The sequence below is a fragment of the Nelumbo nucifera genome, chromosome 7 (assembly GCF_055504915.1).
Source record: "Nelumbo nucifera cultivar China Antique chromosome 7, China Antique-T2T, whole genome shotgun sequence".
In the NCBI taxonomy this organism is placed as follows: Eukaryota; Viridiplantae; Streptophyta; class Magnoliopsida; order Proteales; family Nelumbonaceae; genus Nelumbo; species Nelumbo nucifera.
In genome coordinates, this window is record NC_142655.1 from 3,036,679 (window position 1) to 3,060,173 (window position 23,495).

Here is a 23,495-nt window from a genome sequence, read left to right on the forward strand (position 1 = left end):
AATAACAGTGCTTACTTCTGCCACTCAAAACCAGAAGGATTGAATATGTAAGGAGCAAACAGCCAAGAAAGTCCCATGAACCAACTGCTAACGGTAAGAAGAATGTAGGATAATGCACCACCTTCATTATATCCGTAAGCAAGGTATACCACCAATAAAAGCACAACCTCTAATCTACAATTTTAGAACAATATACAAATTAAAAACAGCTATAGCTCTATTCCAGACTAGGTGATCAAGGTGAAAGACTACAAACCCTTTCACAAAGTGACTGCGAGAATAAAGCCTGTAATTCTCTGAAAACTTTATGTGTCGGACAACGAAACCCCTACCAGTTGCTTGGTACTGTTCAGAAATAAGAAAGTAAACAAAGGACCCATATTTTTTAATTTCATCTAATATGTAAAACAGATTAGCAGGATCACGATTTGGGTACTTGCCCTTGCACCACCATGAAGAATAGTCCGACCAAAATAATGAGTTCTTGTGCCCAAAGAAAATGTGAAGAAGACAGAACAAAGCTGAAACTGCATCGTTATAAAACTGACAACAGCCTGCAGCAAGAACATGTTGAAACATCATAGTTAAAAGGAGTTGCAAACATCAGGAAGAAAACAGCAGACCATTCCATGAATCGTGTTTGAGCTTCCAAGAGTACTAGAATCTAGAGAACCTCACTGGATGATACAAGCGTAATTTCAAAAGGGTTCATGTTGAATGTGCCTCGAGTGTAATTAGTAGTTTGTGTTTGGAAACAAAGTATCAGAATGAAGTGGATCAGAATCTGAAGGTGGGGGTGAAAGCTATTGAGGACTTGAAGTGAGAAAGGAGTTTGGGATTTGCTATGATGATGGTTTTTTGTTTTAGTGCAATGGTCTTCCCTCTGTGGGAATTGGATAGGACTATAGCTTCATTGAAAACTACATTTAGTTACTCTGAACTCAAGGATCTTAGGGATGTGGATAATGAAGCAAGCAAGTAGCGCATAAATCTTGGAGTATCACTTCCTATTAGTGAATTGTCACTGCAAATCCTAAAACTTTCTCATTGTATGCAAAACCTCAAAGAAGAAAAACTTTAGCAAAAAAAATAATAATAATAATAAGGATCTCAATTTCAGGGTCATAGGCAAAACTGTACCCTCAAAAAGCCTTGCTCCAAGATGAAACCCAAAATCATTGGGATTGCAGTAAACACACCAATTTGGAATAGGAACTGTGTATTCAGAGCAGCATTCAGGGCTGTGTTCTGTGTTATTTGAGCTCTATCTTGAATAGCTTCACCAACTCCGGACAGTGCCTGAAGAAAGACAATAGTTCAGTTTCCAAGCATGGAAATTTTGAATTGTTAACCTTCAGTTATAGATACTAGTTGATTTATGTTATTGGAAAACAAAACAGAAAGAAGAAATTGCTCGGGTACTAGTAACAAAAAAAAAAAGACTCGGGATAAAGGCTATACATGGAAGGGACAAAAATCTTAAAGTACCTTCTCAATAAAAAAAAAAAAAACTTAAAGATTATCATTTGCATGGACTTTCTGCAAGAAAACTATGGATGCTTTACTAAATTATAAAAGAAGATGAAGCATATAATCCTTTCATTTCAAAAGAAATATCAGCCAACTTCAAAGCATCAGAAATACTTTAAGTTATGCTTATTTAGAAGAACTTCCACAGTCAGAGAGATTTGAATTCAGCTTACCAAATATGCCTTCCCATAAAGGAATATGTAAACAGTCAGCACGGTTAGCTGCGAGAACATGAAATGACAAGTTAGTGACAACTGAAATCAAACAAGCTATAACACTAGTTCACACTCAACTTAGTGCATAATGGCTAATGTTATGACCCCTTTGATTTAGAAAGAAAGATATTTTTAGCCAAACATATGTCAAGAAAAGATTGAAAATGCACAACTGAGAAAAAAAACATTCACCTCCCTTGTTCTAGAATTATAACAAATTTAACAACTTTTGTCACAGAAGGAACACAGTTTTAGTCTTTTAGATAAGTAATAAGCATATGCCTAGGCTTCTTTGTATATATATATATATATGCTTTAATGTATGATGGAATTTGTATTGGAGATCTAATTTAATCGGCATTTTAACCAATAATGAGAGATTGAGGAACTTGAAAAGTGAAGTTTAAATGCTAACAAGCCAATATTATAAAATCTCTTTACTAATGGAGATAAAAAGCAATCATTAGAACCACTTTATATTGTGTACTACATTCAGAATTGAAATTAAACAAATAAATAAACAAAAAATTGAAAATGCAAAAATATTGATTCTATCAAGTATCTGTACTTCTGATATTTGATAAGACTAGTTTAGATTGGCAGTAGAATAGATTGCTCATTAAATAGTTTAACTTGTTTGTGAAAGTAGATAGATTTGGTTAGAACATAGAAATGGAAGAGGAGAAGAGAAAGAAACAAGACATTTTGAGCAGAAAAATCTATAAATCTTGTAGTCTCCTTTCAATATTTAATATTTCATGACTTTACTCAAGTAACCAACCCCAGGTCATGTGACCTAGTAATAGTACATATCTTCTAACACTTTAGATTGATAATACAACAAAATGCATAAATTTTAGCATTTCATGGCGAAAATTAAGTAGAACATAGTATATTACTACCATGGGAGTGCTGGTCAATCCTCGTAGAGATAATTATGCTCCACTACTTTGGGTAACCGCAAGGAGGGAGAGATTGAATAACATGTTGCTCATCAAATTAGAGTGGTATAAGTGAAGTGATGATGTACTTCTAAAGATCATAACCACCTAATACAGATCAATTCTATGAGAAAGTTCTATAAGATGAGCATTCTTTGCAGGAGAAAAATTTTGGGCATACAAAAACAATGGACAAGATAAGAATGTTGGTATGCATCAGTGGCAAGATGAGAGGAGGAAGTTAGAAATGATTGCATGGGAAGAAACTTAAGGTATAGACACTGTGTGACAAGATGAGGGAAGTCAATTCAGAAGGTTTGGACATGTCACAAAAACCAACCATAAAACCAGCAAAAATATCTGATAAGGTGCAGATTCCAATAAGGCAATGGTAAACCAAACAAGTGTTGGCTGGGATAGTTGAAACCACCACGAGAACTGAAATTTAACACATGATATATCCCAAACATGGATTAAAATGGTAAAACCAATCAAGTATTGCCAATCAAAGTTACCAGTGCTACGTGGAGTATAAGAAATAATGTTACAACATAAGTTGGCAACAATACTTTAGATATGAGGAGTAATAGTGTTTTTACCCACCTAATAGACATGATTACTGTATAATTTATTAGAACCATTTGCGCTTTCTATGAGTTTAAAATTTGCTTGAACTCACTCTATCATGTAATTTTGATGATTGGGAATAACATAATAATTTAAAAGGGTCTGCCTATGCATCTTTGATCATTACATAAAATAGAATTCTATATTTTTCCATATTTCACAATGTTTTCACCATGTCTATAATTTTTACAATATTTCAATAGGGAATTTCTGATATTTTTGACATGTTTCCTATATCTGAATGATCAATATTTCCAGTGACACCTACATTTTAAACCATCCCAAAATAGATTATTATTATGGAATAAGAATTATATAGCCTACTTAAAGTTGTTGAGAACTTGAAATATAACTTTGATGGTGCTAACATCAATAATATATGATGAGAAAGTTCAACAAGCTCATTATCTCCTTTGTGGATCTCCTAAAAGTTTACTGAGCCAAAGGGCAATGTTGTAATATTCGGACTGGACTGAACAGCATGAAACTCAGGAACTAACAGCCATCAAAACCCGGTAAGAACCATTGAAACCAGCTCAGTTTCACTGACCCACCCGGGTCACTAAATTACCATAAACTTTAAAAGGATAATAAGAAAACTCACCTGTGATCTTTTTCTTATGTATGATATGATGCTACCGTAGATCTATCATACTATTTGTGTTTATTTGTCTCTTTAATACCTTATTGATTAAATACACATATTTTTGAATAAAATGTGAGAAGACTTGAACGTATCAAAAATTGAGAAACAGTCCATCTAGCCACCACTTGCACATAAAAGGGCAGTCCAGTGCACAAGGCTCCCCCCAATGTTGGGTCTGGGGAGGGACAGATGTACACAGCTTTACCCCTGCACATACAGAGAGGCTGCTTCCAAGATTAGAACCCTGGTCACCCATGTTGAAATGGAGCAACCAAACAGTTCTGCAAGGTCCACCGCCAGACACCACTTGCACATATGTTACAGAATACAAAATATATTATACACGATAGATATGACCTGTGATCAGACTGTTTGACCTGTGACTTGGCAGACATTCCAATTTTGTGCAGTCGGGGTCTTGCAATATTACCAAAGGGACAACTTATACAATAAACAAAATTTTGCCAAGTTCAAGCTATTTTTTCTACTATAGACAATAAAATGTAAAATATGACTGCTGATTCCTCAGCTATGCAATCCTAGTTAAGCTAATCAATGCTAACACTTTTCTAGCCAAATTTTCTTTAACGTAGAGCATCATACCATAGTACATAAGTAGAAACCAACAGTAGTAAAGTAGAACGACAGCATGCGAAAGAAATCGAAGAGCTGCCCAAGTCTATAAACATCTCTGCTAAGAACTTGTTCACCGTTTCCACCAGCTACTTTCCCTTCAAACAAAGCAATCTGATTGAGCCCAACATCACGCCCCTTGCCAACCTGTAAATTGAAGGTAAGCAAAACTTCAAACCATGTATATGCATCAAATAAATTAATGCCAACATATTACCTGAATGTACTCATGATGAGTAACATTGCCTTGGCGCAAAGTTGAATTGAATCCTGCATGTGGTTTATAAGTTAGAAACTAGATGTCTAAAAGTGTTTCTTCATTAACATTGATATTTGCAAATGCAATCACCTTATGCCTGGGGAGAGAAGACATTTGTATACAACTGGGGCCAAAACTAACTTGCCATATGCCTAACATGTAGAGGATCAGGCTTGCCATTTAATGGTCCTGCCTATGAGATTGTCTACATCAAATTAAGCAACAATCATAGTTTTCAGGGTGCCAAGGTGAAGGTCACAGGGAGCGGCAAGGCAATGAATTTTCTTAAAATCAATAAATAAATACACACACACACACAGTAGTTATCTTTAAGGATTATCTTATAGAAAGGAAATAATAAAGTGTTGATTGGATAAAATCTCCAAGTTATTCTTTACTTATCAGTTCAGGTTTTAAAGTCTTAAAAGGGTTCAAGATAACGTCCAATTGTGTGTTGATTGAACCAAAACAAAGAAGAAAATAATAAAAAACTAGTCTAAGAACTATAAAATATTATAAACTCACAAAATAAATAATTTAGTTTAATAATGTATAATGTAATGTAATAGCATAAAAAAAATAAAAAATAAAAAGTACCATTGTACATAAACAATTAAGTGCTTGGGCAAGGCCACACCCCAAAGATACCTTGTTGCCTGGGCTTCACCTTCACAACTATGGCAAAAATCAGATGAACTTTAACCATCTAACCCATGCATAACTTGGGAGAGTTCCTAAGACAGCAGAAAACACAGTTGATCTCATAATTCGGAATTTCTAACTAATATCTATGATAGGTCTCATTTAATGGTGGCCTGGTCCTTCAATATAGGATATGCAGAAAATTGGCACATGCTGTTTTACCAATCCTGTATTCCTCCCCAATTGTAAGATATTTTCCCTTACAAATATTCCAGAAGTTCCAGTTTCAAAGACAAGGGAAAAAAGAGCATAATGAAAAAGATGCAAAAAATAAAATAAAAATTGGCCAATCTGCAATCACATATGCTCAAAGCCTCAAACAATCTGCAATCACATATTTTCCCTTCCTCTCTTTCTTTTAGTTGGTTAGACCACAGGAGCATACACATATGCTCAAAGCCTCAAACAATCAATTACAATCTGCAATCCTACAACAATTTGACAGTTTCATTTCATTGACAGCCTAATCCCATCACCTCTGCCTAGATGAGTGCCTGACATATGTTGTGTTTTATCTTATATTAAATTAGCAGTTGTTTGCATATTCCTACTAATTTATGTTGTATATGCAGGATATAACCATGAACAGGGGCTCTACCCCATCTTCTTTCTCTTATTTGAGACACAAAGAGGGGTCTTCCTCCTTCAAACAGGGGTTCTACTTCATTTTCTTCTCATTATAACCTTCACAACCTTTTTTGATCAATTTCATCTGGATAGGGATTGAATGCAATTTATATTAATGTCAATTTCTCCCAATTTCTCACTAATATAGACAATCTTTTTCTAATACCTGGAAAAGCAAATCTTCGTAACCCACATATGCAATAAAATGGCTGCTAAACCATGAAACAACACTAAAATGAATTTGGTGATGACAAATTTGGCCAAACAAATCAGCTAATTGATCCACCAAAAGGACAACTCAGTTGGAAAAACATTGCACCTGAATAAATATCTTCACTAATGTTGATAACGCGCGAAGCTTTGCTAATACCACCTCTTGTTATGTGGAAAACTCTATCAAAAACATCTGGATGGCCATAATGCATCCGGACCCTGTATTTGGAAAAGATCTCTCCTCAGATTATTTGAGCTGAACAGGATCTACAAAAAAAGAACCTACATGTGGACTTACTTCAGAGGATTTGCCAAGACACGTTGACCTAAAGTCACAAAGCTTGTTTCTTGGTTGGACATGAATGAAGCCAAAGAAGAGACACTGCATCCATTACATAAAGAAAGTTCAAATAGATAATTACATGATATTACAGAAACAGGTGGACATATGAGGTTATAAATGGAGAAGTACCTTCCTGTAAAGATATGTTCTCTAACACCAAGGATTGTTGGAGGACGAAGACCATGGTCACAGTTAAACTCTTCAAGAAGATTTCTCATCTTCAATGCTTCCTCAAAATAATTATCCTAGAAAGAAGACAGAATAAAAAATGTTGGAAAACCTACAAATAGTAAGTGAATATTGAGAAAACTGAATGCTACAGTCAAACAATGGAGGTAGTCCATATGACAATATGCATGAATTATAAAGAGGGGAATATCACATCTTAAGAAAGAAAATATATGCTTCATTTCAGACATGGCTATTCTAAACTTTGAATAGCAGTTTTGACAGGATTGGTGAAACAAATGTAATTGTTTTTTTTTGATAATTGAAAGAATTTTATAAATTACAAAGAATAAGAAAGTACAAGCTCCCCAAGGAGAGGCACGAGATGCGACCTCTCCATACTAGTTAAGAACAGCTTTCCAAATCACAAAAACAAGTTACAAGGTAGCACAAAAAAGATCTTCCCTGGAAACCCCAGGTTTGGCCAAAGAATCAGCCATAGTATTTGCTGACCTGCTCACCCATTTAACTGGGGTTGAACAAGAGGATTATTTCCAATGTTCAGAGAATCAGACCGTGATTACGTCAGAGGATTATTTCACTGGTCAGAGGTTCAACCGGGGTTGAACTGGAGGTCTAACCATGATGACGTGGCATATATGTATATATACTACAGATTATATAAATATTATATATAACATATTTTATAACTTTTAATATATTTAAATATAGCGGATGGATGGCAAATTCCTTAATTTTTAAAGCAAATAACCAAGGTTCAAGTCTCATAATTTACATTTTCTTTAAAATATGTGCGTAATAAAACAACATATACAATAATGAGTCATTAAATAGCACAAATGAAGAGGTGGACTAGTGAAAATTAAGCAATATATGAAAATAAGAGGTCATGGGTTTAAGTCATATCTAACTCACTTTAAAATTTCAAGTATTTAATGGCCTGGGCGGTTTTATGAAACATGCACCGCTTCACCAGTTTTCCAGTTAAACCGGTCGGTCAGTTGGTTTTCACCGGTTTTTAGTAAACATGGTTATTCGGGTGTGATCGAACAGATCAGGGCCTCGGGTTACAGTTCAACTAGTCTGAGTGGGAAGTCCGGTCTGGTTTTCTAAACACTAATTATTTCTAAATCTAAATACAAATATTTGGCATTTTTCTTGATAAACAAGTAAAAAAAAATGTACGAAAGAGTAAAAAGGTAGGAAATGACATTTCAAAAAATAGCTTGCATTGCTTTAGATATACCACCCTCTACATCCAACACATAAGCCCCATAAATGAGCCAAAATCTTTATCAGAGAACCCAGTCCATAATAAGAATGCTAGCCTTCACAACTTACAAAGATCTTTCTCTTTCATAAAAATGATTGTTCTTCACTTTCCAAATATATTGACAGCACAAGGAATCAAAGTCCACAATAACACCTTTACATCCACAGTCCACAAAAGGCCAAAAATGAAGATTCTCTCTCAATAACTTTAGGAACAACCATGAGAAGCCAAAAAGATACCTAAAAAGCTACCAAATATGAGTTGTTACTAGGTCTAGGATAAACAAAAATCAATGACCAATAAATCTGTCTCCCTTTGCAAACGACCATTCCGATGGAGAGAACCTATGATTAGCTTTTCAGGAAATTTCCATACGAACAATTTCAACGAAATCTTTCACTTTACTATGTTCAACTCTCCGTATCCCTCTATCCGTAGAGAACATTGAATGTACAAAAATGGCTATAACAGGGTTTCTGTTGTTCATATAAACAACTACTCTAGGAGGAATGTTTTTATGTAGTGCAAACAATTTAATATCTTTGTAGCTCCGGAATGTTTCAGTTTATGCTCCTACCTATTATCTGAATATACCAAGAGAGATGTACAGTCTAATGAGGCTACTATGAAATATTTACTCATGGGTGGGGCAAGCTCTTTCATTTTGGTTCATGATTTCTCTTGGCTATATGGTTCATCCAATTGATCGGGTCATGTAGGAGTAAGGTTCAAGTCTATATACATCTGTTAGGATGCCTCAGCTACATACATAACTGCACTTCCACTTGACACCTTTGTTTCTATTGCATTCTATCTAATCATATCATATTCTGTTCTGTGATATTTGAGAATCACTGTCAATACCTCAATGTAGATCCAGGATAAGCCTTTGTTCCATAGCCCTGGGGCTATTTACAACTAGCCACTTAAGAATTCTCAGATGTACTAGTACTAGCAGTGCATCAAAGATGCTGTCATCAATTCTCCCAAAAGGACACAATTACCGTGAGCAAACATAATAATGGCAAGGAACACATTTTTGCTATGCTACTAATACTTGTACTTTACAATTCAGCTAACAGGGAATAAGACTTAAAAAAGAACAGAAGGCCAGACAAAAACATATACTCTTGCAACAATTAACAAAGACTCAAAAAATTCCAGAAATTCGAGCCAAAGTTCTCTCCTCGAGTCTCCAAGTCTGGGAGAGTTAACATCCATTCCACTAATCTATAATCAATAACAACACATCATTCCTTCTCTCTACATGATTTTAGCCACCTTCCCCCCACAGATTCTTGGCCACTTTTCAAAGATCTCCTTAGGCAATTGAGGATCTCATCTGCCTATTTTGAAGAGGTGAAAGTAGAATAACCATATACAGCTCACATAAATAAAGTCGACCAACAAATGCATCATATCTCCTTAGGCAATTGAGGCAAGAAACCTCTTTTTTGTTTTTTCAAATGATCATGAATAAGGGTGCTGTTCATTGCCACCAGCCACACAAAAGCTTCAATTCTGGGGGGAATTGGGTATCCCAACATGCCTCCAATGCGATAACTTTCCACCTGATTCCTGACCAAGGCTTTTTAGAATGAATTAACTGAAAATATATCAGTTTTGTTCTCCTTCGGTCTTTTCACCATCTCTCATCAGAATTTTCTGGCTGAATCTCTGTCTCCTGAAGTCTGGCCAGCAGCACTAACATTCTTTCACTTCTCTATCCAGGAGAGGCCTACAAAGAGAGAGGCACCAGCACACCTCACCCTGCCTCCATTCAGGGAAATTTCACCAAATCTTTCCGATATTGAGAACCATGACTGCTAGAAGCCCACTACTAACTTTCTGGCTATTAGAATATGATAATGGTGCCTCTTGGAGCATGATTATAGGCTGCATCACTTATCCTATCCAAAGTCATAAATATTTTCTTGGGATTCACACGAGTCAACTCCTTGACCTCTGATGTAACACCATAATTGACCTAGCTGAGTAAAACTTCTATACAAAAAGCGAACCCATGAAATCCCTAGAGAGAAGCCATCTCAAGAAAAATTTAAGAAAACCCCAAGAAAATTGCCTATAGATGACTGTGTTCCACCACAAGGACACTAACCAATGCAGATACCTTAAAACCCCCTTACACACATATCTCAAATATCCTCTCCCCAATTGTCCTCCACTCAATGTATAGTGTCTCTTGCTAAGCATCACTTAGGCTTCTTGGGGCCCCCACTCTGCCCAACCTTAAGTTTACAGCAAACCTAACCAGAGAAGTAAGTTACACAATAAGGAGTGCGTGTGATCTATTCTTTCAGATGCATGGGGCAGATGAGATTTTTCTTTTCCCTGAAGAAGATAAAGTAAAGAAATATATTAATTTGAAGTTTCAAAACAACATTACACCATCATCCATGTACACCAAGGGAATGCACAATAGGAATGTGCCAAAAATTCCAACTAATTTGCTTTGCTCCCCACAATTATGCAAAAAAGCTTTCCTTATCATTATAAAAGTTATACAAATTATGCAGTTTTCCCCCAAGTAATTTATGGATTCCCAACCATCAGTATAGCTTGCCTTGTATCTCCATTTCCACAATTAATTCTGACCCAATTTTGTGTTCAAAGATCCAATTGTTTCTTTCAGTCCAAATAGACCCAAAACAGAAAAAAGACTATCTTCCAGACTAGAGCACCCTCTTTGCTCAAGCTTTTCAGCTGCTGACTTTGAAAAAAAGCTCCAACCAATTCAACAAAGCAGTCTTTCACACCAAACAGACCTCTCACCCAGGACCAAAGCTTCTCTCAGAATTTACAATGAAGATAGAATTTTCATTTCTGGCATGTTGATAAAGTCAACATGGTATAATTAGATGCCAAAGAAGCTAAGGTTAATGCAAGCTTTGAGAGGAAAAAGAACCAAATTGTTGACTGATGGTACTATGAAAGAAATCTAAGAAGCAGAGAAAATGACAATCCTTCTGTATGGGCAACAATTAGGACACCCCAACCAGAGGCATGAGATTAAACCTCAGGCATGTAAGAAAAATTACATTGAGCCCAATATAAATGATCCCTATTCACCCCTTGCTTAGCTAAATAGTCTGCTAACCCATTAGCTGATCTCCTTTCCATTGAATCTTTACATCCATATTAGTAGTCAGTCAATTATATCTCTTGATAACCTCCTATAAGTACAAATTACTGTATGCAAATCCTTCAGCCACCCCACTATTATCTTAGAATCCCCCTTGATAATCTGTTAAAAGTTCAATAAAATCTGTACCCCTTGACACAAAGTTCAATTCTTACTTCAGACATTTTCTTTACTTGCTCTACCCTTTTTGATTCTTACACAATAACTCCATATTTTCCAATATTGATCAGTTGGCATTTGGCAATGCTTCATTCCCTACAAATAACAAGAAGAATAAACACCTCTTTTCTGTTAATGGCAAGAGAAATTCTCATATCAAATTTGGTAGGATTCCTTCCTCTCCACTTCCAAAAAATGGTTCATTCATAGATTATTGTAGCACATGAATTAGTAGAACAATCAACTTTCCATGACAAGCATGACATTTAGATTTCACTTTATTCAAAATTTCCAGAAGAAAACAGCAGAGGCCTGGTTCTTTCATAACAAATGCCACTTCTCCTTCCTACCATAATGACCATATTATGTAAAATTATAGAGTAGCAAATCTTTCCTTCTAATTATCAAGAAAAAAAAACAAATCTTTCTAAAAATGGTGGTTGGAACTTGGAAGACATTATAAATTGAAAAAGGATACTACTTACCTGGTTCATGTCAATTGTCTGAACAGCATTTCCACGGGTAAATATAATTGCATGGTTTTGATTTTCAGGTTTACCTTCACCTAGTTTTGGATTTCCTGGAAGTTTTATGGAATAGATCTCCTGCCAAAAACAAAAAGAAAGTGAAAATGAAACTCAAATGAATGGATTAAATCATCATCAATGAATAAAGAACATGGTATAAGAATGTGGTAGTACATACCAATAGTAGCAAAAATGGACAACAAAACAGGAATGTTATTAGTAGAAATCTGCTGAATTAAAAAAATATAAAAGAAAAGTAGTTTCTTGAAGAGAGAAGGAAGAGAGAAGGAGAAGAAGAGAAGAAGAGAAGTTGAAAAGAAAAGAGAGCAATAATCTGCCCGCCCCCTTCACTTATTATTTATACTAAAATAATAGAACAGTACAAAGACAACTATGCCCTTATAGGGAGGCAAAACATAAAACAGCATATATAAGACTCAAAAACATAATAAAATTTGGACTCACATAACTACTGTGGTCCCCACCTCCTATCTAACAACTAACATAAAACATCTACTCAGAAAAACATCATAAAACTAATTAATCTTCAACACTATTCATAGTTGTCAAGAATGGATTACTTGTACCCATCATTTCAAAAGTAGTACAAAGGCAAAGAAAATAGGGCTCAAAAACATAGAAGACACCCACAGAAAGGCTCCTCACTCATTACCATTATCTACTTCAGCTTTAACATGATATTCTCAGTATAGTGCATGAGACTACAATTGTTGTGGAAAAACTACTTTGCGTCCACCTAACTAGTCAAAATAGAGGATCTTCACAAGTGCAGCAACCCATGCAAAAAAAGCTATCCTTCAAAATTACATGAACTGTTCATATTTGGTGTTAGTTTCCTCATTTTGTGCAATCCAACCTACTAAGCTCCTGTTCTTTTGTCTAGTGTATTTGGAAAAGGTTCTTCTCTTGGTTCAGGTGGGAGCCACCAGTAGACATAAGAAGCCTATTCAAACCATTCTTCCTCACTATTTCTAGCAAGAAGGGAAAGGTAATTTGGAAATGCATGACTGGTTTGGGAAGAGCAGAATAACAGAACTAATGTTACACATCCTCCTTGGGAACGAGATTGACACTGATTAAACATTCCTTACAGATCCTTCCCATTTATTTCTGGCAGTCTTGAGAATTGCAGCATGACTTGCTAAAAAAAAAATGACTATCCAAGATGAGTTGAAGATGGAAAAAAGTATCGCTCTTGATTCTGCTGCCTATGCTTTTGTCATTTTTCTCGTGGCGGCAATAATAAAAAACAAGTTGTGTTTCCTAAAGGAAGAATAGCTGCTTGGTGAACATTACTCTCAGAAATGTTACAGAAGTTCTTGCAAAGAATGGAAGATATGAAGTCTGCTAATATGAAGAGAAGGGAAGAGACACTGGAAAAATTGAAGAACCTAGAAGAGAAATCAGCAAGCCCAAGAATGGTCTGGATGTGCAAATGGCAACCAACTTGGGGAAGCTGAAACTTATGTTAAATGGAGACCAACTTGGGAAAGGAATATCTGGGCGGTTAGCAGAAAATCAAAGCACTGCACTTAAAACAATATGCACAGGCTGTTGTGCATGAATCGATGAAGCAACTGACTACAAGGGCAGGTAGCAGTTTAAATAAAAAGGGCATGGTAGACCAGAATGGAATTAGGGAATTGACTCAAACTAAATCAGCTCCGGCTCAACCAGTAATGTCAAGGCCAACAGAAGGAAACAGGAATAACTTAAGGAAATCAGGTGCTAGTTTAGGTAACCACATGACTTTAAAGTTCAAATAAAGAGGGACACACAATAGAACATAGACGGGTTTATCATCTTATCAAGACAAGCTAGGCTTTTGCTTTACCAATGGAGCCTTGACGATTAATAGGCTGATGTTGAAGTTTTGAATAGCAGCCTTGTCAAGATCTTTCTACCCCTCCTCCTATTGCTCAAATCCGAGATTATCTCAGACATAAAATAGAGATCTCAGACGAGGTTGATGCTGTGCAGATTAAATTCAATGAACCCTCTAGCATAGGTAGTATTGATCCAAAGCAAAAGTCATTATGTGCTCTAGGTGGACTTGAATATGGCGCTTTTATTTTTGGAAGAAGAGAAGGAAAGAAATACTATATAAAAAGGAAGCCTACCAGCCATATTGATGCAGTTCAAATATGAAGCGAGAATGTAAAAGAAATTTGCTCAAAGAAATAGCAAAAAGAAGAAGAGAATCGGATGGAACTTCATTAATCAAAGATGGCTTATAATATGAGGCAACAAGGTTGGGGGCACACTCACCCAAAGGGGTTAGGGATTTACTCACCCAAAGAAGAGAGGACTCACTCACCCAAAGGAGGACTCTCTCAACTCTCAAAGACAGCTCTAGGCTTCTCAAAACAAAAGAAAGAACTTGATGCCTCTAGCTTGAGATTACAAGGCTTTATATAGAGAACAAAAACTAGTAGTTGAAGCATGTAATGTAAAACTAGCTGTTAGAGCATTTAATAAAACTAGCCGTTAGAAACCCACTAACAAGCTAGCTATTGGAGCTTTTAATGAATTAGCTGTTAGAAGTCCACTAACAACTAGAGTCATATGATTCCATGTTTTCTGGACTATGATTGTGAACTGCATCACATATCCTCAACAACATGAATCAATTGTAGGCGACAACACTCAAGTTATACAAGAAGGGGAGGTGAAAGAAGAGGATAGAGGCCTAAACAAGGGGAAATCAAAGCAAATCACGTCTCAATGACTGGTGTATGTAAGGAGGTAGAAAAGAATGACCTTTTCCCACCTAAGCGCCCAAAGTTTTTTTCACTTACATACTAGAAACCCTCCCTGGCTCATGGAAATGTCCTAAGGCACCTTCGTGGCCCCAAGGTCCATTGTTGCAATGGAGCTCTCCCCCTAGTCCTAGGCTCCATTCTTGATTTGAGACTCCTCTTAGTTCATGTGGTGACTTCTCTTCTTGCAAGATGGACACTCCTTCCTAGTCTAAATGCAACAATCCATATTTATTAAAGAAAGAGGGAAAATAGAGAAAAGAAAGAAAATAAAAAGAGAAAGATATTTATTAACAAAAGAAAAAAATAAGATCTTCCTTTCGGCTAGTTTTATGCATTTTCATTTTTCTTAATATAAAAGATCTTTTCATTTTAGAGAATCATATAGTAAGTCCGAGAGGATATGAGTGCGTGGAAAATATGAGAAGATCTAAAAGAAAAGGCTTTGTTTGTAAGTTGGATCTAGAAGGCCTATGTTTGTGGATTTGGGAATAAGTGGTGTAGTTGGATTTTTGGATGTATTAGTTCCTGCCATTACTCTGTCTTGGTTAATAGAGTGGTGAAGGACTTCTTCCCAGCCTGTAGAGGTATTAGGCAAGGGGACCCTCTATCACCTTTCCTCTTCACTCTAATAGCAGAAGTGCTTAGTAGAATGATCTCAAAGGTTGATAGAGAAGATGTGATTAAAGGGTGGAGAATAGGGAGGGATGGTATCCCAGTCACCCATCTCCAATTTGCAGATGATATTCTGATTTTCTGTGATGGGGATGATATGGAGAGAGTGAGAAATCTCAAGGATTTGGTTAGAAGCTTTGAGAGATTGTCAAATTTGAGTGTCAATTTCGAAAAGAGTTGTGTAGCTGGTGTTAATTTGGAGGATAGGGAGGTGGAGTTTATAGAAAGAAGCTTAGGATGTTCTATCTCATCCTAGCCTATGACTTACTTTGGGCTTCCGCTGGGGCAAACCCTAGGGAGAGTAGCTTTTGGTGTCCAGTGGTAGAGAGGTTCCAAAAGAAGTTAACATCATGGAGGAAAAACTACTTATCCTAGGGGGGTAGAATCACGTTGATAAGAGCCACACTTGCTAACTTACCAACCTATTTCCTGTCTATGTTTAGGATACCACCTAGGGAAGCTAAGAAGCCAGAAAAGTTGATGAGAGATTTTCTTTGGGAGTCGGCAGAAAGTAAAAAGGATCACTTGATAAAGTGGGAGGTGGTATGCCGGAAAAAAGAGGAAGGCGGATTGGGGTAAGGGAATTTGATTAAAAAAATAAAGCATTGCTGGGGAAGTGGATGTGGAGGTGGCCAGTGGAGAGAGAGAGACTTTGGCATGAGGTGGTGAGTAGTATTCATGGTCGCTCAGAAAATGGATGGAATGCTAGAGTATCATGGCGAGCAACCTTGGCAACACCTTGGAAAGCTATTCATGGCATTCTTCCTTAGTTTCTCAGTTTTGTCAGGTATGATGTTTGCAATGGTAATTCAGTCCTATTTTGGGAGGATACTTGGGTGGGAGAGGCTCCATTGAAGGACCTTTTCCCTTCTTTGTTCTCTGTTTCAAGGTATAAAAAGCATTTTGTGTAAGTTTTTTTCCATTATGAATGATCCTTTAACACCAAATTGGGACTTTGGGTTTCGTAGAGGTTTAAGGGAAGAAGAAATTGTCTCTCACAAATCTGCTAAGTCTACTTGATACAATATGTTTGGACCCTTCTGAATCTGATAATCGGATTTGGACACCCCAACGGAATGAATCCATTTCTTGCGCTTCTTTCTTTAAATCCATTACTTAGTCTACCCCCAACCGGCCTTTCCCTTTTAAGGAAATCTGGTGCAGGCCTGTCCCCCCTAAGGTTATGGCTTTTTGCTGGGAAGTGTATTGTGGGAAAATAAACACCTTTGACATTCTACAAAAGAGAAGACCTTTTCTCTGTCTCTCACCTTCCTGGTGTATTCTTTGCAGGTCACATGGTGAGGACTATAACCATATACTAATATCTTGTTTATTTACTGTAGAGTTATGGGAGTGGCTCTTCTCATTGTTTGGGTGCAGGTTGGTTAGGCCAGCAGATGCAAGTTTGTTTTCTGATCCTGCTTTCTTCCCTTGGCGGCACAGAAGAGGAAGAATTATGTGGAGGTGTGCAAGAGCAGCATTGACCTGGTCCGTGTGGGAAGAAAGGAATGCCAGAATTTTCCAAGAGGATAAGAGAAGCCCAGAAGAGATGGACTGCATCCTAAATAGGGTGATCTTGTGGCTAAAATCACTGGACCTATTCCATCAATTCTCATTTAATGATGTTTGGAGGAATTGGTTAGCAATGGCTAATTGTTCATCCATAAAGACTAAAGTGAGTATGGCTTGGGAACCCCCTCCTGAAAGATTCTTGAAGCTGAATTTCGACGGAAGTAGTCTTGGTAATCCTGGTCCGTCAGGGGTGGGAGGGGTACTGAGGAATGAGAGTGGGAATGTGGTTCTTATTTTCTCAGGACCCATAGGAGTTGGAAACTCTACTAGGGCGGAACTTGCTGCTGCTATCCAGGGATTACAGTTAGCAGTGCAGATAGGTGTGGTACAGTTGATAATAGAAGGGACTCCAAGGTGGTAGTGGGCTGGCTACAAAATCCGAAATCTATAGTGTGGTGTTTTAAGAATGAAATTAAAAAATTCAACTGCCTAACAAGAAGCTTGACAGTGAGAATACAATGGGTGGGGAGATCAGCAAACTCTATGGTTGATGGTCTTGCAAAGCAAGGGGTAAATAGGGAAAGTTTGTATTGGGCTCAATTGTAGACTGAATCTGTTTTATATCTTTTGTCTTTCTACCTACTGTTATTAATGGGCTCAATAGGGAAAGTTTGTAAAGATTTTTCTTTCAGATGTTGGTGCGGAACTTTTATTAATGGAATTTATCCTTCTTATTTATCAAAAAAGATGAGAAAAAGATAAGAATGTCCTTCCTCTTCTCTCTCCTCTTCCCCCTCCTCATCCCCTCCTCTTAAGGAGGCTTGTGCTTCTTTGTGCTCAGGAGGCTTGCACGATTACACCTCTTACATTCTGAACTACACCTCACACCAAGTAGTGGAATGCCTCATGTCACACCTCCGCATTTTAAAACATTGGTTATAATTGTGCTGTCTTATTTTGCATTTGTCTTATTTTTCTCTTAGGAAGGTCCACCTTAATGCTATGTCAATTAGTAATGTTGACCAAGAAACCTGAAGAAAAGCTCTTTCCACCAGGTTGCTTCTACGCACATTATTTATAATCAGGACATCATTCTTCATTCTTCTTTATGTATTTTTAATGAGCACTTTCTAGGTAGTGGAAAAAACAATATCTTATTTGTAATAAAAAATTTCTCCATCCAGAAAAAACAATGAAAAGAACTTCAGAGAACTGCAACATACACTTTTGCAATTATGGAATTATGAAATCAATACAAGACAATGAAAACCATGAGTTGTAGGGAAAATATGCATATTTAAGAAAATATAAACCTTATCTTTCCCATTGATGTCACCCTTCACAAGTTTTGAGTAGAACTCCATCTGAAATTTACCATCCTTTTTCGTTTCAACTGAATCAATAAAAGCAACTCGAAGAGCTTCATTCCTAATTGAAAAAGAAAATTATCAAAACTAAGTGGAAAATGGGCTAAAAAGCTGATAATTTGAAGAAAAGAAGTTTAATAGGAGACAGTTATTGCAGATAAAAGGAGAAAGAAAACAAAATAGGTAGGACCAACTAAGGAAAATGGTTTATATAGCTAACCGTTGCATTAGCAATGCAATATCTGCAGCTTCTGGTTTTTGTTCTTCCTTTTGTTTCCCATAAATCTGGCAAGTAACAACATATGTGAACTTCAGATCAGCCTGAGCACGAGCTTCACGAGAAAACTCAAAACCTTGTTTATCAGTTGCTTCATCACCACAAAGTGTAGCTTCAGTATCTATCATCACCGAGACATAGCAAGAAATGATGAGAGCATGTCGACATGCTAGGTCAATTATGAATAGACAAAATTTGAATGTGCAAACCTCCAGAAGAAACTCTTTCCAGATAGCTCTGAAGCATAAGAGCTTTCCTATAGTACATCATCCCACGAACTGCATAAAACAATAAGCCAACAGTAAATAAGAGAAAATTATTACTGTTTACATGCAAGCAAGGGCACTCACAATATCTAAAGGGGAAGAGTATTGCTACAGCAGAAGAGCCTAAATCAGGATTGAGAACTTGGAGGAAAATTTTCTTATTGAGACATGAGCTGCTGGAAAATGCCATGAAGTTAATTGGTAAAGGTAAGTTTCTGGTATGATAACTAGCTAGGGGAGGGCCCTCTCTTCTATTCTATTACTGATCAAAGTAACATTGAAGTTTCTCTTAAAGTAACCAGCTCCTGAACTAAGGGAGAATGGCATTGTGGTGAAGTTGGCCACATCTTGGATGGGAATACTCTCAACAAAATTGCTGGGCATGGTTTCTTTATTTCTGATAAGGTGGATAAAGTAGTGAGGTAAGTTCACTACAAAACCAGATTCGAAAAAAAAAAGATCCAGGAAGCCTTATTGGGATGGTTGGTAGTGGTTTTGGAATCCTTATATTCCACCAAAGCTAGCTTTTTTGACTTGGAGGGTGTGGAGGAATAAGCTCCCAGTAGACTCAAATATACAGGCCCCGATTCCTCTGCTCAAGGTGCAATTGATGTAAATATCATCAAGTTGAGGACAGTGAACATCTTTTTATAAGAAGGAAGTTAGCTGAGAAGGTTTGGAGGCATTTTGCCATGAAGCTTTTTCTCCACTTGTTTGGAAATAATTCTACTTCCTGTCATGTGAGCAGATACTTTGAGCTTGAATCTGGAAAAGAAAAAGGGGGGAGTGATTGTAGGATTGCTACCCATTATTATCTTCTGGGAGATAAGGAGGGAAAGAAATAATAAAAGCATGGAAAGTAAGTCCAACAGCTCACCTGTGGTGATTGGTAAAGTCAAGGCTTGTTTCAAGCTCTGCTGTTTTTGTCAGTGATAGAGTGGGACAATAGTAAGGTGGATACAGTTCAACTAAAAAGCCTTGGTCTGATGAAAATGCAATGTAGGACCAAGAAAGTGAAACTTGTAAGTCTAATGCCGCCTCCTGTGGACTTCGTGCTTTTTTGTGTGAATGGAGCTTCGAGGGGAAATCCAAGCATAGGTGGTGGTGGTTGGAGGCAGGGGAGAATCCTTCATGATTCTCCTGTGCTTTTATTGCAGCCTTCTCCTCTTATTATGGTATTCATACTGACATGGTTGCTGGGTCGTTGGCTCTTTTAGAGGGCATCCGATTTGCAAAATGCATAGGATACCCCCAAAAATAGCAGCACTGCCGAGCCCTGGTGTCTGTCGTATGTAATTCATAACGTTTGACGTGAGTTGGAAGGGGTGTCCTGGAAAATGTGCCACATTTATCGTTGAGGAAATGGTGTGGCAGATTGACTGGCGAATTTGGTTTGTGATACCCTTGCGAGTCAGGGGTTCTATGATTCTAACAACTTACAGACATCTACTAAGAGACTTTGCGTTGAGATATATTTGGCCTACCAATTATCAGAGTCAGCTAGTGTGTTTTTTTAGATCTTTAGACACATTATGTTTATTTTATGAGCTGGAGATCTTTTAGCTTCTCAGAGGGATAAGGTATTTATGTCCTCTTTCTAGGTTATTATTTTGCAAATTGATTAACAAAGTTTCCGGTAACCTCCCATCCACCGAGGATGTTTGTGGTTAAAAAAAACTATTAAAAATATAGAGTGAGGGAATGACTAAGAGAGAGAGAGAGAGAGAGAGGGAGGGAGATTGTTCTGGCATCCATCATAAGGATACTCCAGACCAATTCATTGAGTTGCTATTGCAGATCTGCACTCTTGAACTCCTGAAATCATGAACTAGAATTTGGTAACTAAGGTCGTGAATCTGCAGTCCAAGCATAAGACTAACCTCTAGCCCCACTTAAGCTGGATTAGGGAACTATGGATGGAACTACTTGCTTATTCCATCTTGTAACCACAAATAGATGTCTAAATTTCCTACTAGAACATCAGCTAATACAAAAGGAAATAAATCAAATCATGATCAATGAGTGAGAGAAATTATAACCACAATTGTGTACAGAAGAGAACAATAATCTGTAGTTTATAATAGGCCCAAAAGTTTAGAATCAAGGTTGATATCCTATGAGCCATAATCCCACCAATTTCCATTGGCACCAATTTTCAGAAAGAAAAAAAAAGAATTTCCAAGAGTGTTTTTTTTTTTTGATGAATAAGAATTTCCAAGAGTGTTGATTTTGATGCCTTAAAAAGAAAGTCAAAATACTTCCCCTCAGAGGTCAACATCATGTAGATTAAACCTGCTGTTGGCAAACTATGACCAATCAAGGAAAAGATTCAAGATAATACCAGGAATGTTCATCTTTAGGTTATTTGATTTTGAGTGTTTTGAATTTCACTTTGGATTTTCACCTTAGATAAGTAATTTATAGTCAATACTAGGTCATAAGTAAGTTTTAAGGTTCTACTAGGTCATAAATATTAAATATACACTGAACACAGGGATTGCCTATTCATCAAGAACTCGCAAGTTGCAATTGAAAATATTAGCATACAACAAGATGATTGCTTTGGTTTTTTTCCCTTAAGAAAGAAAAGCTAAGATGCTGACATCAGCTATCACCTTTTACATTCATAGCTAAGTTTAGATTTTCCTAAGTTGTGCAACCAAATCCAATGCCAAGAAATAAGAGATACCTGTCCTTGCTAATGTCTGTCCACGGTAAGAAGCCCAAAATCTGAGTTCAAGGACATCATCACGATTATCCAAAAGCTCAGAATCTAATGCATTTTCATCTCGGCCAATTCGAGCAAGAAAGTTCTGCCACTCATCTGAAATAACCAACATTTCATTTACTTTAATAAACTAACCAAATCCAAAGGAAATATTTCTAGAAAAAGAAAAAGAAACATGGTAGGACAATGCACTAAACAAATAAGATGTATAATGATAGCATAGAGACAATCTATGTCACCATATCATATTAATAACATTAATGTCACTTCAAGACAAAAACACTGTCATCAATAAATCCAGAAGGAAAGTACTTCATGGGTCAAACAACAGGGCTTCTCAAAGATCTCACCACTGATAATATCGTTCAAATATGGCATTCGATGGCTTAGTCTACCTCTAGAGCTATTATAACATCCTATTGGACCCCACCACCAGAAAACTTTAATTCAGCTAAACCTTGGCAGGTGTAGCAGGGGCAATCCAGACTTAATGACTGGTAATATTTTAAGGTCCTGCTGGTAATGGGAAATCAACAAGGTCAAACTTAATGACTATCCTACATGGTTTGACATGGGTAAAATATTTAATTGACACACTTGATAGTAACTGACTGTCTTACAAAGTGGTGGGTTGGATACAATCCAGATCAAGCAAAACATGACTTCTTTTATGCATAGAAGCTATAGATATTCATACTCAAATAAAAAAGGGAATAGAAAAATGTATACGTATATACAGGAATACAGGTACCTGGAAATATCTTTTGGAGGTAAAACAAAATCGAAATCCCATCTTCATTTTTCTTGAGAAGTTCAGGCATGCTATAAAGTACAATCTCAGAGTAATATGGAGTAAAAACACTGCAAGATAAAGATACACATATACAAAAGGGGAAAAGGTCAACAACTTCATGGAACTCAAACTATAAAACAAATAGGATGCATGAAGAAAAAATAATGGGAAGAAAATGACCTAAAGGACAACATCTCACGAACTGGCTTTGCTGTAGGCATTTGCATGAATAGGGAGTTTGTAAAGAACTCTAATCTACGTCTTGCCTCTAGGTTTTTTGGAACATTAGCAGCTGATTCTTTGATAGTCAAAAGTGAATGCAACCTCTTTACTTGTGCTCTCTGCATTTTATTATCATCAAATATTATTGAATATAATATGAAATACATATTTTTTACAACATAATTTAGAAAAGTTTAATACAAGCACATATGTACCAACTCATCATCTTTAGGCCATTTCAACTTTGAGAAGAGGCGACCTTCAGTCCTTGCTCTTAAAATCATGTTCCAAGTACTACGGTTTTCCCTGGAAAAAAACATTAAATTCAACAATTTGATAGAGAAAATAGTATCACAACCATAAATGCATTCACCAGGTAGGTTAGCACATACCCCATATTAACAGAAATTACATCATGCCGAATAACATCATATAAATCTTGGAGAGCTTTCACTGCTCCCTTTGTCATTTCGGGTGATTCCTCCTTTTTCTGAAATTCCATAGGATCATACATCTTTTATATCAATAACATAGTAATAATACCAAAATATGCAGGAAACATAGAAGGTATATAATATATACCTAAGTAAACAAAGTCCAAAAATCAAAATTAAATAAAAGAGAAGAAACATGAAGGTAGGCAACCATCAGCATGATGCAAACAAGAACAGAGAACATAAAGAGATAAAGGCCTGTACAGCCAATGTACAAAAGATCAAAAGGTTGTAAAATGTAAAACCCAAGAAAGATACACTAGCAGCTGATATGGGAAACATAAAACTGAAAAATGGATCATAGCAGAACAAACCAATGGGGAGAGCCACTAAA

At 36.7% G+C, this 23,495-nt stretch overlaps 1 protein-coding gene across 2 annotated transcripts in view; it reads right to left on the reverse strand.

Annotated features, from left to right (window-relative positions):
* The window catches only part of GSL10 (glucan synthase-like 10), a 122,227-nt gene that overhangs the window by 20,978 nt on the left and 77,754 nt on the right, over window positions 1-23,495 (reverse strand). For both annotated transcript variants that reach the window (XR_016078315.1, XM_010259171.3), the window contains exons 29-47: window positions 23,060-23,157; window positions 22,883-22,973; window positions 22,626-22,786; window positions 22,404-22,513; window positions 21,614-21,748; window positions 18,868-18,936; window positions 18,602-18,779; window positions 18,328-18,442; window positions 12,006-12,125; window positions 6,866-6,981; window positions 6,692-6,775; window positions 6,500-6,612; window positions 4,810-4,862; window positions 4,563-4,739; window positions 1,704-1,751; window positions 1,141-1,299; window positions 441-554; window positions 257-345; window positions 16-174 (exon numbers count right to left, since the gene is read on the reverse strand). Coding sequence is in view for 1 of the 2 variants with exons in the window: in XM_010259171.3 (XP_010257473.1) it covers window positions 16-174; window positions 257-345; window positions 441-554; window positions 1,141-1,299; window positions 1,704-1,751; window positions 4,563-4,739; window positions 4,810-4,862; window positions 6,500-6,612; window positions 6,692-6,775; window positions 6,866-6,981; window positions 12,006-12,125; window positions 18,328-18,442; window positions 18,602-18,779; window positions 18,868-18,936; window positions 21,614-21,748; window positions 22,404-22,513; window positions 22,626-22,786; window positions 22,883-22,973; window positions 23,060-23,157 (2,189 nt within the window). In the remaining variant the exon portion in view is untranslated. The remainder of the gene's footprint in view (window positions 1-15; window positions 175-256; window positions 346-440; window positions 555-1,140; window positions 1,300-1,703; window positions 1,752-4,562; window positions 4,740-4,809; window positions 4,863-6,499; window positions 6,613-6,691; window positions 6,776-6,865; window positions 6,982-12,005; window positions 12,126-18,327; window positions 18,443-18,601; window positions 18,780-18,867; window positions 18,937-21,613; window positions 21,749-22,403; window positions 22,514-22,625; window positions 22,787-22,882; window positions 22,974-23,059; window positions 23,158-23,495) is intronic.